The 20080-nt window shown below is 33.4% G+C and overlaps 2 protein-coding genes and 1 non-coding gene across 3 annotated transcripts; 1 reads left to right on the forward strand and 2 right to left on the reverse strand.

Annotated features, from left to right (window-relative positions):
- Positions 1-2516: 2516 nt before the first annotated feature.
- On the reverse strand, positions 2517-5556 carry CRR21 (Tetratricopeptide repeat (TPR)-like superfamily protein). The gene has a single exon (XM_022899353.2). It carries the CDS (start codon positions 5444-5446, stop codon positions 2936-2938), a length of 2511 nt encoding a protein of 836 aa, XP_022755088.2. The 5' UTR covers positions 5447-5556; the 3' UTR covers positions 2517-2935.
- Positions 5557-5711: 155 nt separating this feature from the next.
- On the reverse strand, positions 5712-12475 carry LOC111304207 (ABC transporter G family member 38). The gene is made up of 24 exons (XM_089742158.1): positions 12173-12475; positions 11831-11951; positions 11656-11744; positions 11482-11566; positions 11237-11396; positions 11049-11125; positions 10909-10962; positions 10722-10812; positions 10323-10624; positions 9881-10162; positions 9484-9800; positions 9234-9394; positions 9029-9132; positions 8767-8923; positions 8531-8662; positions 8346-8449; positions 7923-8255; positions 7540-7830; positions 7370-7453; positions 7123-7256; positions 6795-7022; positions 6535-6706; positions 6185-6439; positions 5712-6098 (listed from the first exon to the last, which is right to left on the reverse strand). Exons 1-24 carry the CDS (start codon positions 12454-12456, stop codon positions 5841-5843), a joined length of 4275 nt encoding a protein of 1424 aa, XP_089598284.1. The 5' UTR covers positions 12457-12475; the 3' UTR covers positions 5712-5840.
- A 1181-nt stretch (positions 12476-13656) lies between these two features.
- TRNAG-UCC (transfer RNA glycine (anticodon UCC)) lies at positions 13657-13728 on the forward strand. Its single transcript has one exon. It is a non-coding gene; the product is annotated as a tRNA-Gly (tRNA).
- The last annotated feature ends 6352 nt before the right edge of the window (positions 13729-20080 follow it).

Here is a 20080-nt window from a genome sequence, read left to right on the forward strand (position 1 = left end):
GGTTGCTGAAGCAAAAGCCTTTTTTCTTTCACATGCTATCTCACCTTCATGGGAGACTGCATGCCTGGAAAATATAAGTTAACCGTCAGGAGCTTAGGATTCTTTCCTGCTAAAAAATAATAATGTCAAAATAACAGCCTAAACCATTGAATGAATTTGTTTTTGTGCTTTTTATTGAATTTGGATTTTTTTTTATTGAGCTGTTTGACGCTGAGAATGCTCTTCTTCATGAAGCACCATCACAACCACAGGATGAATATTGGTCCCCAGTAATTGTCTTGCATAGGATATTATACTGGTATTGCACATGTGAGTAGAACAGTAAAAAACTGAACGAAGTGTGCTGGAAAAAAAAGAAAAAATGCCCTTCTTTGGATACCTGGAAAAACATAAGAAGGATTGCACGGTGAGACTGCCACCCAACATCTACAGTCCGTGTTAAGTCGACGGCCACATGATAGATTGCGTATTTCGTTGGGCGTGGTTTCCTCCACGTGGAGTTGGGCTAAACCAAAGCCCTTTTATCAAGAATTTTTTAATCCTTTCATACTTAATTATAGGGTTTTAAATTTTTATATAACTGAAAGCGAAACAAGAGAGATATGACAGCAATAAAGAAAAAAGGTATTTTGTACAATTTTGGTTAAATAATTTTGATCGAGGTTAATTTTTTATTTGATTAAATTAAAATTTTATTAGTATATTCATAAATCATTATTTTTTTATTTTAAATGATGAAAATCGAGTTTTAAAATTTTTATTTATTGATTTTGTGGATATTTATTAATTTTTAAATTTATTGAAAATTTTTTAATTTTTTCTTATAAAATTATTTTTTTGTCAATATTATTTAATCTTAAGATATTTTTTAGTTACAGAGAATTTTATATTTTCATTATTTAGATAATGAAAATTATTTGTTGTTGATCGTCATTTTTATTTTTTATTTGAGTAAGATTTTTCACATAAATTATTTGTATTTTTGTGTTTGTAGTTTAAAGATTTATTTATTAGCTTAATTTATTTAATTCTTGTTAAATTCACGTAAAGCAGAGATAATTTAATTTTTTTGTTACGTGACATATTTAATTTGAATATTATTTGAAATTATTTTATCTCATCAAAGTGGTATGAGCTCTAGATTGCTAACATCTCCTCGTGAACTTAGTATAAAATCTCTTCTCTATAACCCGATGTATGAAAATGATAGATTGTTAAAGTTATCCCACATTTATTGTGGAAAAAATATTTATTGTTGTAGATTATACTCGTGAGATCAAATATATGTAAGAGAATATGCTATAACAAGGCATCAATTTACAGGTGAAATCAATCGGATAAAGTTAATTTGGTTGCACATGAGTATTAATTATCTTGTTTTATATGGAGTCAACATTGATTCGAACATGTATAGTTGAAATTTTTTAAAGGTCGATGTTGTAATAAAATTTGTATTAAGGTAAAGATTTGTTAGATATTGATTCAAATTTTAATTGAGAATCAATTTGAATTTCAATAAAATTCTATTAATTAAAGAATTATTTGATAAATAAAAATAAAAATGAGTAATGAGTAAGAGTTTTTAATAAACAAAAATTTCTTGTGATTAAGTAATGAAACTTTATAAATATAAAATAAGAATTAACTTTTGGAATTATGAAAAAGAGGTATAAAACATCTGTGTAAAAAATAGGTTTGTAGGGATATGAAAAAAATTTGTTTGAAAAAACACCAATTACATGAGATAAAAGGTATTCTATAAGTTATACACTAGGGAGCATAAAAATTAAGATTGTTTTAATGGCTCGAAATTATTTTTTGTTTATGATGTTTTATATTTTTTATAATCTTTATGCTTGTAATAAATTTTCTCTCTCATCCGTGAATGTAAATAAATGAATCGAATTACACCAAATATTACCTTTTACATGTGATTTATTTCATACTAATCTTATTATGAAATTTATTCCTACTTTAAAAAATCTCAACATGTACATGAAAATAAAGGTTCGTTACAAAGAAATGGAAAAATATGAAGAAAATAGCTCAAAAAGGTCGAATATCAATTTACACAATGCATATGCTTGTTAAGGAGATCAACGGGAAAATCGTAGAGTTTGGGGAGCAATCGTCCTAAAGCATTCATATATCAATTCTGTAGTCTCAAAACGTATACGAATCCCTTTTAGGTTGAAATTTGGGATATGTAATACAATATTCATAGATTGTTATTATTATTACTTTTTTTTTATTTAAGATTATTTAATCATTGAAATTAAAAATCTAACACTTTGATAATTCGTATGACTGTTAGTAAACGGCATCCCTTTGACTCGAACCGGAGACCTTGGTGTGGTAAACTGATATGACATCCACATAAACGCATGGCACCTTACTGCAATATTGACCAATTAAATAACCTGGTAAGATCGTCAGCTACACAAATGCAAACGTTAGAAGGATCCAAAATCCTGATAATGTTCTGTATAATTGCAATAATCCTGCCATGAAAAATGTCTTGAAATTTTTTTTTGGTTTTGATTTCAATTTATGCCATTTTTGCATGTCCTCCTTTAATGGAAAGCCATAAACTGAATTAAGTATATAGCTGCTGACGGCTATATGATTCAATTTACTGTGTTTTGCTAAATATGAACAGAACCACCGCGAGTATTGTGCAAGTAGCTATCCAGATCGAGCTGAGTCAGGGTGTATTCTCCATCCTTTCAACAGCTTATCCAGCCAGGTAACTCAGATGAATCCTCATCAAGTCATCTGTGACACATTCCAGGCTGAACATTCTGCACAATTCTTTCTGTGAAACAAAAGCAACCGTTAGTTGTTTGCTTCTTTTCACTTAACCTGACCCTCTATTAAGTCTCCTTGGAGCATTTAATTTTTATCTACTAATCTGATTAGAGCTCAAGAAAAGAGTTTAAGCACTGAAATTCACATTGATTCCCAATAAAGCCAGTGTGGCTTGTATTTCCTCAGTATTGGAGTGCGGTCCATCACCAGCAATAAAAGAATGAAGTTTTTCACCAATTTGAATCCAGCTGCACCCAGGACTCTGCTTTAAGCCTTTTTCCTTCATTAAATCCCTTATTTCTGATACTTCATCCCACCTTCCTGCAGCAGCATATGCATTTGAAATTGCCACATAATTACCTGAATTATCCGGTTCCAATTCTAATAAATACTTGGATAACTGCTCCCCAAGTTCAATCTCATTATGCTCTCCACATGCAGCAAGAAGTGATCCAATTATATGTGCATCTGGTTCATATGGCATTGTGAGAATAAGCCTAAAAGCTTCATTCAAATGACCTGACCGAGAAAGAAGACTAACTACACATCCATAATGCTCCATGCTTGGCCATAAATGATGTTTGGAAACCATATCAACAAAAATCTCCAAACCTTCATTTACCAGTCCGGTGTGGCTGCAAGCAGATAAGACACTGGTAAAAGTTATACCATCTGGTTCTACACCAACCTCCTCTAGATGTTTATATACTGCAAGAGCTTCTCTAGCTTGACCATGTAATGCATAAGCAGAAATCATTGCATTATAAACAGGCAATTCCTTGCTTAAGATATTATCAAACACCCTTTTTGCTTGACTTAAATATCCACATTTAGCATACATATCAACTAAAACTGTTGAAACGGAAATCTGTGAGTCAAGGTCATGCCTTATTGCATATCCATGGATTGCTCTTCCATGCTGTAATGATGTCACATTTGTGCAAGCAGAAAGTGCACTACTGATGCTTATAGTATTGGGTTTGATCCCAAATTCTTGCATCTTTTGAAAAATCTGAATTGCCTCATCATCAAAACCGTTATGAGCCAGACCAGTGATAAGAGTAGTCAAGGTTACAAGGTTAGGGCAGACGCCAAGGGATTGCATCTGTGAGAAGAACTCTTTAGCCTTGTTTAACTGGTGATTTCTAACAAATCCTAAAATCACAGAATTCCACGATGTTACATTTGGTGGCACACTCTCTAACTCCATCTGATAAAACAACTTCAAGGCCTCACCACTATGGCCAACATCTGCATAAGCAGCCAATAGTGTATTCCAAAATATGATATCTTTTTTGGTTGTGGAACTAAATACTTGTCTGGCACAATCAATTCTTCCACATTTGGCATACATATCTACAATGCTACTCGCAACAACCACATCAGATTGAAGACTGTTCCTAATACAATAACAGTGACCCTCTTTACCAAGTTTTATATTGCTTGAATTGGCAGCAGCAGTTAATATAGATGATAGAGTCACACAATCGAATCTCAAATTTTCTAATCTCATCAGATGACACGTATTGAGTGCCTTTTTAATCAATCCAGATTGTACATAACTAGAAATGATCAAATTCCATGTCACTACATCCTTTACAAGCATCCTATCAAAAACTAGCTGTGCATCCTGGATCAAACCAACCTTGGAATAAAAATTTATAACAGAACTACCCAAAATGTTATCCAAATTTAATCCACCTGTGATAGCAATGGCATGCCCCTGCTTTCCCTCATCTATTGCACCTAAATTAGCCGAAGCTGATAAAAAGCTCGATATTGATACCTGAGTGGGCACAACACCTTCCACTCTCATATCATAGAACACCCCAATTGCTTGCTTATTCATCCCATTTTGCATATACCCAACGATCATCGAATTCCAAGCTATTACATTCCTCTGAACCATCCCATCAAAGGCTTTCCTTGCATCCTCCAAAACCCCACACTTCCCATACATATCAATCAAACTACTTGAAACAAAGACACACCTATCAAAACCCACCTTCACCACGTACCCGTGAATCCCTTTCCCATATCCAACGTACTGCAAAGCACCACAAGCTTTCAATGCATTAGGGACCACAAAATTATCTGGCAAAAACCCATTTTCTTGCATCTCAGAAAACCCCTTTAAAGCCTCTTCATTCAACCCAATTCTACACTTCAATCCTATAATGGCAGCCCAAGAAAACACATTCTTTACCCTCAATCTACTAAACAAATTATTAGCAACGTCGAAAGCACCACACTTTGCATAAAAAATAACTAACTTTGTCTCAATATACTCATTTCTTGCAAAGAAAGCACCATTTTTGAGAACTTGAGCATGAATTTGCTGACCTGTTGAAAGATCTCGTTCATAAACGCAACCCTGGAGGATTTCACCGTATATTTCAGGTCCAACTGACAGATTTCTGGAGTCCATTTCAGTAAGCAAGTCCATAGCGTGCTGAATTTGGCCATCTTTGCAAAGTGAAGATATGGTGTGAAAGTAGGATTTATATAAAGTTTGATGGTTTCTGGCGGTTCTATTGAGTTCTACAAGATGGATTGGTTCATTGGAATTGAGAGATTTGATTGGTTTTTTCGACTTGAAATGGGAAAATTGTGGGGTTATAAAAGGAAGGGAAGCCATGCATGAAGCAAAGAAGAAGCAGAGAGGAGGATATGATTATTATCAGGGAAAGCGGGAAGGATGGTTTCGTCATTAGAAATCAACGACTCTTTCGTTTCAGGATAAAAGAAAAACGAGAAAAAGATAAGTTTATCAGCAAAATTGTGATGCAATTGATCCTGGGGCCCACAACCCACTTGGGGGAGCCAATTTGACTTTTTTTTTATAATGTATATGAACATATTCATATAATTGAAATTGAAAATATACAGTAATCAGTTTCAGTAATAAGTTAATACTCAGCCATCATTTTGAATTAAACAAATTATATAGAATTATGATTTAGACATTCATCGACTCAAAAACATTTTATGGACTTGTATTATCACCCCTTTCGGAAGTTCAAAAGAAATTGTCATCTCTTTTGGAAGTTCAAGAATTTCATGGAGAAAGCAAACACGGAAGCAAACAGCAAAGTGAACCCGATTAGCACTAGAGAGACTATCCATAACCAATCATGTCTAAACCCAAAGTAGTCGTCCATGAACTGAGCCACAGTTTCTCCTGACTCTAACTTGGTCTGCAAGTCTCCATACTGTGAAGTAGCCATTCCCCACAAGCTCCATGACACCGGGCACACCCAAGCATACCATCTCCACCATACAATTATCCTCTACAAGTTGTAAAATCCTGGGAATCATATAAACTGAAGAAAACTCTTGGAAAGTTATTAGAAGAAAGGGATGGAATTATAGTTACCGGTCGGGGAATTATGAAGCCTGAGAAGAGATTCCACATTGTATAGAAGATCCCAGAAAGTACTGCAGCGGCTGCTTGATTAGGACTTACAGCCACGATCATGATTCCATAGTATATGAAGAGGAGAACTGTGATGAACATGAAGAATGTGTTTAAGAAGAACTTGGAAACTGTCCATTGAAATCCCATCATTGCATAGACTACAACCCCATATATAGCAACCTGAGCTATAGTGTATGGGATTTCAATAGCAACCTGAAAATTGGAAATTGAAGACAAAGAATTTAAGGTGAGGCCTTGGTCAGAAAGTCAGGAGGCAAAGCAATGGAAAGATTATGTTGAATAACTACCTGTGCAAAGGCATAAGGTAATGCAGAGTACATTCCAGCAGCCCTCTCTCTGTAAAACACTGTTCTTTCATCTATTATAACTGGTCGCACAGAAGCAGCGCTCTGTGTTCCCATGAAATTAATTGCAGTGTACATGGCACCCATTGCATTGAAAATATCCTGTTTTGTTCTCCTGTAGGTTCAAATTTGTATGTTTTATTTGAATTTGAAAAAAAAAATGAATAGAGCTTGATATTATGGATTCTGCCTAAACCATTTACCTTTTGCTTCCAAGATTCCAGAATAAGACTCCAAATATAATGCTCATTGCTGTACTAAAATAAAGTCTCACTGCATTGTAAGGTGTATTGCGCCAATATGATTTGTGCTGTTTCCATATGCAAGCTTTGAACTGTGTGAAGTAGGATTGTGCATACTTAGTAGGGAAATGGAGATCCTGTGAATCAGGAGGAGGTGTGCTCAACTCTGAAATCAAGGCCTTGTTTTTTCTGCAATAATAGTTTTGAGCATAAGTTTAAGAAGTAGCAAAAGCTATGACCACATTTTTTGGATGAAAGAAAATGCCGCATTATTTATCAGATGATTAACCTGTAAAGATCTGATTTCTTATACTCGTCTGCGAATTTAACTCCTAGAATCTCTTCCTGAGCTCGTGTTGTTACTTCCAACACCCAAGTTGCAGGGTTATAACCATCTTTTATTTTGCTTACTCCATTGATTTCCTTCAAATAGAGTAGTTAAAGAAGAGGAATCTAATGAGTTTCTCCTGATGAAGGATTGAAGACATTTTAAAGCAACAGTGGTAAATGAAACAACTAACACATTTTTGGTTTACCTCAAAATACTTGATCAAATGGCCTGACTGATGGCCTAGAGGACCGAAATATATTTCTTCACCTCCACGCGTCAGTAGTAAAAGCTATAGCCGGAAAGAAAAGACAATTGAGATTTCTATGCAGTAGAGATTGCTCAAACGACAGAAGAGTAGTTGCTAAATTCTCTTACCTCATCAAAAGATTCAAATATGTCGATACTTGGCTGGTGAATTGTGCATACCACAGTTCTTCCTGTGTCCACAGTGTTTCTCACGGTTCTCATCACAATGGCTGCTGCTCTTGCATCAAGACCTGAGGTTGGCTCATCCAAGAAAATTATTGAGGGGTTTGCAACAAGCTCAACTGCAATAGTCAACCTTTTGCGCTGCTCAATGGATAGTCCATTCACATTTGGAATTCCAACCAATGCATATCTTAGCGGCTTCAACTCAATCAGTTCCATAACCTCCTCTATAAAAAGCTGCAACAATAAGATTTCAAATAAATTAAAGACATAAAACAGATTACAATAAGGCTCTTATTTGGATTAGATTTGTTTAGTAGACCACCAACCTCTCTACTTTCAGGATCAACCTCAGCTGGCAACCGAAGCCATGCTGAGTATAGTAAGGATTCATAGACAGTGACAAGAGGAGAGTGAATGTCATTTTGTTCACAGTATCCAGTAACTCTAGCAAAAGTATCCTGTTTCTTTTGGTAGCCTGAAACAGTGATGTTTCCTTCTATATATCCATTATTCTTCCTCCCAGCTAACACATCCAGTAGCGTAGTCTTACCAGCCCCACTAACACCCATCAGTGCTGTTAAAACTCCTGGCCTGAATGCTCCACTCACTCCATTTAATAGTACCAATCGATCATCCAAGGCACCTTGGGGTTTCATTCCCTAAAAATATAGTAACCTGATGTCACTGTGATAAATTCAAAATTTCTCAAGCATTGTTTATATATATAGTTAATCTAGAATTACAGTTACCTTTGGCATATCCACGGAGTACGTGATATTCTCGAAGGTAACAGAAAGTGGAGTAAAAGGAAGAAGCAATCCTCTCTCCTGATAATTATGAACTGCCACAACTCCTGCAAGTGCATGCATTGTCAGAGATTATGTTTGGTACTTGTCACTGAGGCAATACAGATAATGAAAGCTCAGCGGCTTACTTCTGGACGCCCTCTTAGCCTTGGAGTTATTTTTGTTTAATAATGTTCCATTGCCATCAACTTTACCTGTCCTGATAGTGTCCTCTTCGGCAGATTCTTCAGACAAAAACACTGCCTGGGATTTTCCATATTCTGCACGAATTTAAACAGTTATATCTGAAAAAAAAAATTGTTGAAAACAGCAAAGCGCTAGGGAAAAAAGTGAAGTATTAAATGTTGAAAGTGGGAGTACTTACGATCAAGGTAAGCAAAAGCCAGAGTACAGATCCCATTAAAAAGGAATATAAAGCCAACCAATGCAACAAGACCAATCCAATACCAATTTGGACTGGTGAACACCCCACGCGATTTCAAGACTGCTACTCCCAGAGATTCATTTGTTCCATTAAGAGCCTGCATTCATTTCCACATTCAAACTTATATGCTTTCTAGCTCAAACTACGACAGAAGCAAGGTCCTTTAAACTTGTGTTTCCCCACCTTTTTATGGGACACTTACTTTGTTCCAGGCTCCACCATGGAATTCATTTACTGAAATTGCAGTCTGCACGTACATCAGAGGAGATGTCCAATATCCCCAGATCAACCATTTCTGCATATTCTCTGTGAGAATGAAGGGGCACATTAGTGATGCTAGAGTGCTAAGCAACTATGCCTCTCAATATTTCATATTTCACATAGAAAAATCCGAGGCCTGAGAATACCTCGTGATAGGATAAATCCACTAAACATTAAAAGCCACATCACTGCAAGGCATCCAGCTGTGTTGGCAACAGTATGATCTCTAGCCAATGCAGCGATGCATCTAAAAAGTGCGTAAGACATCTGTCCACTTAATACAAGAACAAGATATTGTTGGAGCATCCTAAAGCAAGAAAATCAAGCATGGTTAAGATAGTGAATACCAGAAGAAAAAAGACGGTGATATATAGTAACTTGTTCTTTGATACTGACCTTGTAGCGTTGGGATCAAATCCTATTACGTAGTAAGTTATGGCAACCCAAAGAGCAACTTCAAATATTGATATAGGAATGCCAAGAACTGATGTTGGTAATGAGAATGCCCATGAAGGATAAAAGAGGAGGTCTCTTTGCTTGTAAAATATTGGAAGCTTATCGATGGTCAAAGGAAGCTCAAAAAACCCAGTGAAGGTAATTGTGTTAAGCACAAAAAAGAGAGCGCCTAGGTAGATTGATCCATCTTCAATTGTACTGTGATGCTTTCTAGCTTGCACAAAGACAGTAGCAACAATGACCGCACTGAGTTCAAGCTGAAACAAAAAAGTAGAAGTTATGAATTTTGGTGTAACCATTCTGTTACAAAGGTTGATGAAAGAACAATGCTACTTACCTGAAACATCTTGAAAACATGCAAGAATGCATTTCTTTTCAGCAAAATAACTTCTCTTGATAAACAGGCTTTCATCAATTCTTTTTTACTAGCTCCATATCTGGTTTTTGTCAAAGCTGCAGGATGACTCTTTGACCTGTCAAATGGATTGGCAAGTTGGCGCTGTATGTCTAATCCAATATGAAACGACTTGAAAGCTTCTGCAAACTCATTGACTTCTATAAACCGATACGGTAATTCTTCATGAAACCAATACTGTCTCTGATCCTTCCTTGATGTAACCTACAGTATTGAAGAGAATACAGGAAATATGGATTGGTTTCAAATCTCACTGGACTTAATTCTAGATTATTTGATTATTGAAAACTTTGGTATGTGATATGATATAGTTTTGTTTGTTTTACATCACACAATAATTATAAAATCGTTTCAATGTGCTTACTTCCTGCAGGTAGTCTGCAATGCCTTTTCTCTCAGGACATTTAAATCCCATGGATTCAAAGAACTCAAGAACATATTCACGTGGGCCCTGATAGACAATTCGCCCCTCTGAGAGAAGGATAATGTCATCAAAAAGCTCAAAAGTCTCTGGCGGAGGCTGGAGAAGTGAGATAATAGCAGTCTTGTTGAAAATATGGATTGATTGCTTGATGGAGTTGACAATTTGATAAGTGGTGGAACTGTCAAGACCAGTTGATATATTGTCCATAAAAAGTGCTCCTACAGGACCTACCAGCATCTCCCCTGGAACACATTCAAGTCATTAAAATTGAAGAATTCTGAAATTGTTGTTTTAATAATTTTCAATTTTTCTTTGTTGCAATTTCTTTTGTCATTCTACCTGTAGTGACACGTTTCTTCTGCCCTCCAGAAACCCCTCTCATCATTTCATCTCCTACTATGGTGTCAGCACAAACTTCGAGTCCTAAAATCTGTAATACAAAGCATATGACAGAAGGGAAAAAAGAAAAGTAAGTAATTTTTAATGAACAAAATTGTTCATGATTATAAAGAAAACTTAATACTACCTTGAGAACATAGTCTGTAACAATTTCTGCCTTTTGTCCTTTCAAAACCGATGCCTGCATCAAAGTATTTCAACCAAGTCTTTAGCATGAAGAGATGGGTAATATTAAGTGATAAAATTTACTGAATTCATACTTTTTACCTTCATTAGGGCATCAATATAAGGATCCGGCCTAATATTTAACTCTTTTTCTCTTCTCAGGAGTTCTGTAAGCATCTCTGAACATTGCCAATAGAACCACACAGATGAAAGAGTTTTCGGTTAAAATTGAATGGAAAGCTTGTTTGCTACTGCTTGACACACTAAAATTATTCCATATTTTAACTTACCATAACCAGTTCCAACTCCTTGACATTTTGCAGAGAATTCCAATGTTTCTCTTACTGTCAATTGTGGTATATGGATATCATACTGGCTAATATAAGCAGATGTCCTCTGGGGTACAAACTCATGCAGTTCATGACCATTATACGTTACTTTCCCAGAAAACTAGGATTCAAAAAACACCCATAGTCAAAGGTTTTGAATAACAAGGTTACTAACAAAAAAAGGTAGCTGAAATTATAGCAGTTACCTTCACTTCTGAATCAAGTTTTCCCGTCAATGCTTGAAGTAGGGTGGTTTTTCCTGAACCTGGTGGGCCTAAAAGCAGAGTCAATCTGAAAAAATTTTCTGGTATTAACTTTAATGAAGTTACAAATAGAGATTCAATTGGAGAAAAAAAATCTTTCTTCACTTGTATCATTACCTGCCTGGCTTGATAATTCCACTAACATCTCGTAAAATTGAGAATTTTTTCTTTTGACTTGAGAGTAAATGAAGGTAACGGCCTGTGCTCTATAAGATTTAAAATAAACCATGAACATGTAAAATCCATAAAAAATAATCTCAAGAGAAAGCAACAAAAGTAGATATAGACATACCTCTATGCTATTGAAAATAGAGTTGAAGATTGTTGGTAACGCTCTGCTACCAACATAGGCTTCTCCTTTCACATTTATGTTCTCGAATCGAACTTCAATTGTTGGCAGATTCAAAGAAACTCTGATTTATCAAATTAAACGCTAATTATTGTGAAGGTAAAAGCAGTGACAGTGAGACCAACATGGATGCAAATAACAGTACTGGGAAACAAAGGAAAGAAAGGAAAAAAAAGTGTTTAGTTGAGTTTTTTTTTTTTTTTTTTCACATTTTCACAGTGAATTAACACTGAAACAGGATGTTTGAGCCGTAAGGAAGGAAAGAGTGCATCATGATTTTATCACCTGTCAATTCTTTCTTTGAGCTTCTTCAAGTACTGCTCATTGTCATCAGGATTCTTGATGAACCTGTTCAACAATTCTTTTCTTTCTTGAAACCCAAGGTTACGAAGATCAATCTCTTTCAAGTCACCTAAAATCCCATGCAAAACACCTTTCCGTGCACGTTCGTTCGTAGGAAGTCGCTCAAGAGCAGCCCATTTCAGAGCTTCTTCATCATCTTCTTCTTGCATTCTTCTCCTGCTTGGCACGTTTGAAACTGTCCTGTAATGTCCAAATTCCATTGACATCTCTCTCTCTCACACACACAAAAACACTAGAAAAAAAACACCAACTCAAAGTCCTCTCTCTCAAGTTTAGACGTTGGTTTTTGTTTTTTTTCTACACCTGTAAAGATATATTAACTTTCTAAGCAGTGTGAAAAGAGAGAAAAAAAAAAAAAAGCATTCAAAGAAAATCTGAGATGAGATTTTGAGTTTCTTTGTTTCAACGGTAGAGTATCTGCATTTAATTAAAACGTGGATTCCATGCTGTTTATGCATTAAGTTCCGGATGCTGTTGGACTCTGAAATTGGAGCCTGGATCCTTTGCGTTGGCTTTTCTTTGGAAAAACATTTACCTTGCCTTATTTGCCTTTGTACACTTGTAATCTGAGTATCAAATTGATAATTCTCCCTTTTTTTTTTCCTGATTATGCAATTAAGCCATAATGATAAATTTGGTTCTCGAATGCAAAATGTATCATTTTAATTTTTACTCATTTATTTGAGACAATTAAACCCTTATATTATTAATTTTTTTTGTCGATTTAACCTAAATTTAACGAAAACCAACTATGTGAGACATCATTAATTTAGAATAGTTATTAATGCAAATAAGATCAATAAATTAAGCAATAAACTGTATATTTTTATGTTGAAATTTAATTTTTTTTGGCACTCCAGTCCCACATTGAAACATTTTAAGGTTTTGTCATAATATATATGTATTATATGAAGGCTTATACCTGTAAAGCCTCTTTTGGTAAACTAATAGTGTGCAAAATTTTACAATTTTACTAATAAGAGATTATCAAAAATAGTACAACTAAAATTTAAAGGTGAAGTCAAAGGTAAAATAAAAGTTATGGGATAGCAACAAGATCATTTTTAATTTTAATGCATTGTTAGTATGTATGCTATATATTATTATTGAATTATACAATAATATATCATTAAAAAAAATTTAAATATGTTTTAAGATTTAATGTATTTATTTTTTATTAAATATTATTATATAATTTACCAACAATATATAATACGTGTATCAAATATAAACTTATCTTATTCTTATAAAACGTTTATAGCCTTAAGGGAATTACTTTTTAGATTTGAGAAGATCTTATTTAGATTATAGGATTTATTAACTCACGAGATTGTTTTAAGCAAAATGCATGTAAAGAAACTTTCAAGTTTTTTTAATTAGTAGAAGTGAGATAGTTCTTGTCACCGGCGTTTGTAGTCCAACGGTTAGGATAATTGCCTTCCAAGCAATAGATCCGGGTTCGACTCCCGGCAAACGCATATAAAAAATTTAACTCTTTTTCGTTTAAAAAGCATTGAGTAATTGTAAGAAAGATAATAGGTGCCATAGCAACGGTATTGAGCATCTTCGTCTCTTGGACGCATCAAAGAATCATTAGGTGAAGGACAGTAAGAGTCATGTTCCTTGTCAAAGCTAGATATGCTCCGAATGATTATGCTCCTTTGCTTGATGGATAATGTGAGAGGGAAGTACAATGATATTTGAGAATTGCATCCGTCTAACCCTGAGCTGATCTCTCCTAGGCAACCCACCATGCAGAGTTGTCTGCTTAAGGAAGTCCACAATCCACATACCCTCGGCGGTTATAGTCAAACCTGAAAGATCACTCATTGATGCTGCTTCTCGCCGTAACATTCCTGCATGAATTGCTCTCAACGCTACAAAAACTTTTGCAGAACCACAGTGATTACTACTACAAGTGGTATCAGGTACGCATTTAACATGCTGCAAGATGAGATAGCATTTTTATAATTCAAACCAACAGCTGCAAACTCCTTTTCCAACAGGATGGGATCCAATTTGCTGTGGCGATTACATTTGACTATGAAATTATACTTTGGCATAACATTGAATTTTCTTCCAGAAACATAGCTTAATAATCGACAGAACCCAGACCCATTAAATACCTTGACACCATCCTCGATCATTTCATCTTGGTCAACGAGTATGGATGAAATTGATACTTCCTAGTATGGACCCAGTAAAGCAGATATAGAATCTTCATCAACGTATGTTAAGCTTTGTCTTGTTTCTCCCCTAATTGCTCTTTTAGACCAATTAAATATTTTTGGATAGCGAAGAACAGGTAACATTTGTCCATCTTGCATAACATGGGGAAGGTCATTATTAATAAGACCATATGTGTTGGCTCTAAGGAATTATCAAGCCTGTTCGAGGAAGGAAGAGTTGAGTTTCCTAATAAGAACAATAACCGTTCCCCTTCATCCTCTTCTGTATCTATATAAAACCCTTCAAAGACAATTGACAGAACAGGATCATATAGAACTGAGTACCATCCAGGATGAATTGAACCGTTCCTAGATATACCTATAGTCATAATTTCACCAAGACTGACTGAACTTTTAGACTGATGGACGGTATTGACATTCTTCATCTCAAAAGAAACCAATTTTAAGGAGGGGTATGGAAAGAAACTGTCCTTTGGAATGTCACTGTCATCGAATGGCATCAAAGATGCTCCACCATTAACCTGTTCCCAATCCCCAAAAAAAAAGACAGTTCTTCCTTGAGCCTATAGCTTCTACTATCATCACGTTTCAGCTCAGTAGCTAAGGTTAAACAAGGACTGCAATGCTTTTCAATTTCAGGAAATCTATTATATTTGTAAACTACTGAAGGGTCATCCCAGATGTCTTCAAATAAGAAGTGGAGCCAAGTAACATTAAAATGTACAGCAGTGTCCGCAGCCAAAGAACCAAATTCTGGCTCTTCATGACAGGGAAATCTACTACTAATTTTTTCAATTCTCTGTTCTAAACAAAGCACCAATTTATAAAAATGTGGTTAATGAATAATTAGACAATATCACAGAGAATCTAGCTATGAAAGACTTGCCTGAAGAAGGATGTGATATCTTGTCACTTTCTCTTGGAATATTCCCTGACTCATGGCAACACATGCATGTCCTTACTTGAGTGTAAGAGAAAAAAAAATTTTCTAAACGAGATTAAAAGTTTTTTACTGAATAAAATTAGAAAAATGCTCATGTAAAGGGTTGGACGATGGAGGAGTTCCAAACAAAAAACGAAACGTGCGGACCATGGACGAAATCCACCCTTTTCGATTTTTAGAGCAGAATGAGGCCTGTCCAAAAGGCTTAAACTTTTACCAAGTAGACTAAATATTAATCAGCCTACTCTTTGATTTGGGCCTTTGACCTGATCTCTTGATCACCAGATAGGCCCAATTTCCTGTTGCCAAATGCCAATGCCTTCTCCCTTTTTTTCCCAGTAAGTAGACCAGTCCACAGGCCATGTCATTCTTTTTCTTGTTTAACATGAAAAACTAGTTAGCCTTTAAACCTGAAAATTACACAAGAAAGCGGTCAACCAGTATAAAATAGCAAATTATAAATTGAATCAACCAATGAACCAGCACATGATTAAACAAATCTAATATAAAATTAAACTAAACCCACACACAATAAAACATAAATCCGAGACTTTAAAATTCCAAAAATCTTTCGTTATCATTAAACCAAAATCTTATTAGCATCAATGTAACATTATCTAAACTTAGGTTTGGTAGGAAAAAGAAAATCAAGAAAACAATAATAAAGGTGTAGCCTATAGGAGAAGGAGAGCTTAATTAATTTACTTAATTTTATTGGATCATGTAAGATTAAATAATTTTGGTATGAATACAGGACATTCAACTACGAGGTGATATGACACATTTAGGTATGGAATTTTTGTTTTATAATTGAAAATGTACTTTCTGTTGACTTCTATGACAACAACAGGTCCAAAAAATTTTAACCAAAATTATTGTCTTCAATGGCACTCTAATTCCAGCCTTTGTTTTTTTTGTAAGAGGCCGACCAAAGATATTCTAATTCCATTCTCCACTCTCTTGCTTCAGATGCTATGTAATCTATTATGGTCAAACTACTCTTCTATATATAGTTTTTGAAAAGGAGTGATGATTCTATGAAAAAAAAAAGGAAATATTATACCTTGATTAATTCGTCGTATAATAATAAAGTTTATGCCCTTAATTATGTCATTAATGGATGTAATCACTTCAACATAAGAAGAGATGCATCATCATAAATTCCATAAACTACTATCCCATGTGAATTTATGGAGTTAATTTTGCAATTATAATTTCTATCGCTTAGATTGTGTGCGTATATGTTTTATATATATCTCACGATTATTATTTTTTTTATGAATTTATGCATATCGTGTTGAAAAATAAAATAGTATAATTATGCAATTAGACTTTTTCTCATCCTTTTTTCTTAAATACCCTTTTCAAGTTTTACACCTTTCATGACTCATCAATATATGAAGTGATTTTTCAATCAAACAAAACTAAGAAAAGCAGTCAATGTTCGTGTGATCTGTTGGTAGTAAAATATTGAACTCTTAATTTCAATAATCATGATTTAGATTATGATAATCTCAAATAAATAAAAAAAAATAAAACTAAGAAAAGCACAAACTTGTACTTTAAGATAAGCATGAAGCATCCAAATAATGCAAATATCTACAGCTAGCACTTATATATCAATCAGTAACCAAGTTTCTGATGCTAAAGCAAATAACAACTAATCTAATCCTAAATGAATTTAGGAATTTAGTAGAACAATCAATTTCTCATCATCAATTACGATTTTGATGATTCTCTCTCGAAAAAAAAAAAACTTTATAACCCGTAAATGTAAACATCATTATCTTTCCTCAAAGTTTAAGAATATTTCATATTTCATGCATGTAAATACATAAAATGTCGATGTTGTTCCTTTCTCATTCTTCAATTATCTCTTCCTTCTTCTTGAGCCATGCAAGTTGAAAATTGGAACTTTGCATGCTTTTATTGGTAACGAATTGAAGTTTTGGGGGTATGTATAATATAATTGGATTCAAAAGAATAGAATCTCAAATTTCTTATCTTCGTTTGAAAAACTTTCGTCATATATCATTTCAAGTATCTAAATATCCCTCTCAAAGCACACACTATATATAATGTTGCATTTATTTTTTCATTCAATTTTCTGATTTTTATTTGTTTGATGAGATTAATTACTTAATTTTAACTATTTTGACTCCATTTTAGTGGTACTTTTATTATTTGGTTTTTGCTTTTTTTCAAAAAAAAAAAAGTAAAGTAAAAAATAAAAATGAACTAAACATAGGTCATGTTTGGTACATATGATGATGGATAAAATAGTATGATAATTATTTTAAAATCATGTTTGATTTGTATCTAATTAAAAATATGATTATAAGGAGTATTATCATCTTTTTGATATAGGATGATTTAATCTCTCAAAATGTAAACCTGATAATTTAAAAACACAACACGATAATATGACACAAATATGATACGAATATAGGACATGAAAGCGACATGATTTAAAATTTTAGTAATAATTTTATCTAGGTTTAATAAAATCAAAAAAATATTTTATGCTTTTGTATCTATACGAATTATAACACGTAATTTTCGTGTAAAATACGATACAAATATATGAATTTTAAAATTTTACATGATATGAATATATGAATCGTCAAGTTTACTAAAATAGAGAGAATTATTTTTAGTCCATGAGATTAAATTTACATGTCTTATTATACCTTTAAAAATTATATTAATAATTTAAATTGTATAAATTAAAAAAAATAATTTTGACCAACAAATAAATTATCTTATCTTAATCTTTTAACATATTAAATATAAGATAATATGCTATTATTTAATTTGATCCTATTCATAATATTATTTTATTCTATTATATCATAATCTTGTGTATCAAACATGATCAGTAAGAAACAAATAATAAAAGTTAAAAACAAATTACCAATAAAATGAAGCCTAAAATTTATTTGCATTAAGTTGTTGAATACCTTATGTCAACTAACTTTAGATAAGAAGAATTTTTAATTTATATTTTATCATAAGTTTGAGAGGTCATAAGGAGAAATGAGAGGCTTTTATTTAAAAAAATTATTAGAAGAAAAAATTTCATTTCATCTTTTTTTTTTTTTTAACTTTAAGAAGATGTTATAAGAATATTATAATTTGAAGATCAAAATATGAAGATAAACTTAAAATTATTTGATGTAAATATATTAAAAAAAGGGGGCAGTGCAGCCCTCTGTCTCTCTTAATTAAGTTCAAAACCCTTTTATTTATTTTTATAATAATAATTATAATCTTTGGATCCTACTTTTTCCAAATATCCAATTGGCATAACATTATTGGAAATTTTGCCTTTGAATTGAAAAAAAAAAAAAAGTGGTCCTAATTACTCCTTATGAAAGCTTTGTATAGTAAAAAGGGGGTTAAGGTAGGCTTACTAAAAAGTAGAGGATAGGCTGTTTGCTGATATATATGCTTTTGCTCAAATCAACAAAGTACAAAACCAGGCCATGTGAACCTCCAACCATACAACCAATGCATGTTCATCTAACACAAAAGCATAGATTTACCTGTTTTTATTATTTAAATATATAATACAATAACTTACCAAAAGGGGAACAAAAAAAAAAGACATTCAGAGTAAGCTAATTCTGAGCTTTTAGAATTTAGTTCTAGCTAGCTAGACAATCATCAGTCCAAAATCAATATTTTTGCAACATTATAACTTCCTTTTGCTTTCTTAGAAATTAGAATGTAAACCATTTACAAATACGAAACTTAATTTGGTTGGTATATGTAATTATTTTTAAAAGATAATATTTATTAAATTTTATATTTAAATTTAAACAGTTGTAATTTTTTTATTCTCAAATTATAATTTTTTTATAAAAAAAATTGTAAAACATGAACAACATGAGCTATAGTATTGACATTTTTGTTTATATTTAATTATTACAAGTTGGTAGATGAAAAAAAATAAAAATTGTTACGTCTGTCATTGTGCTTAATTTTTTTGGCCGACAGGAAAATTTATATATGATCAATTTATTTTATTAAAATAAGCTTTTTGAGCCAATCGATGAACACAAAAACAAATAATTAATTGAAAATTTTTAGTTAAAAAAATATTATTAACATTCAATTTTTTTATAATTTATATAGAATTGCTGGGTATTTTAATATATTTTAGAAAGAAAATGGGGTAAAAGAAAAAAAAGGAAAAAGAAAGGGAGGGGAGGAATATTTGGCGGCTGAGCGATATAACTGCACCAGACAAAAGGGATATTCAGAAGGACGATATGGGGGAATATCAGTGACACGTGTCACGAGGAGAATCTCCTTTTCTTTCGCTTGCCTTGCTTTCCGTTCCGTTGCTTTCTTTTCTTTTCTTTTCTTTTTCCTGATATAAAAACAGAGAGAAATGGGGAGAGAATCTGCAGAGAAAAGGCAAGAGTTGGAGTCTTGTACAAGAAGAGTCTGGTTTTAGTTTTGAAAAGAGATCAACCCAACCCAACCATCATTATTACTGCCACTTCTTTCTTTCTCTTTTGCTTGCTGCTGAGAGAGAGAGAGAGAGAATAAGGGTAAGGGAATTTGATGCAGTCTCTTACAGAAACAACTTTGCCTTTGCCTTTTACTTTCATGGAAAAGGCATTTCTTATGCCTACTGTTTTCTTATCATCTTATCTTTCACTTGGCTGCTCCTTCTGGGTCGGGTCGAAT

This window comes from Durio zibethinus, chromosome 13 (assembly GCF_047325235.1).
Source record: "Durio zibethinus cultivar Kanyao isolate XHJ-2024 chromosome 13, ASM4732523v1, whole genome shotgun sequence".
Taxonomy (NCBI): Eukaryota; Viridiplantae; Streptophyta; class Magnoliopsida; order Malvales; family Malvaceae; genus Durio; species Durio zibethinus.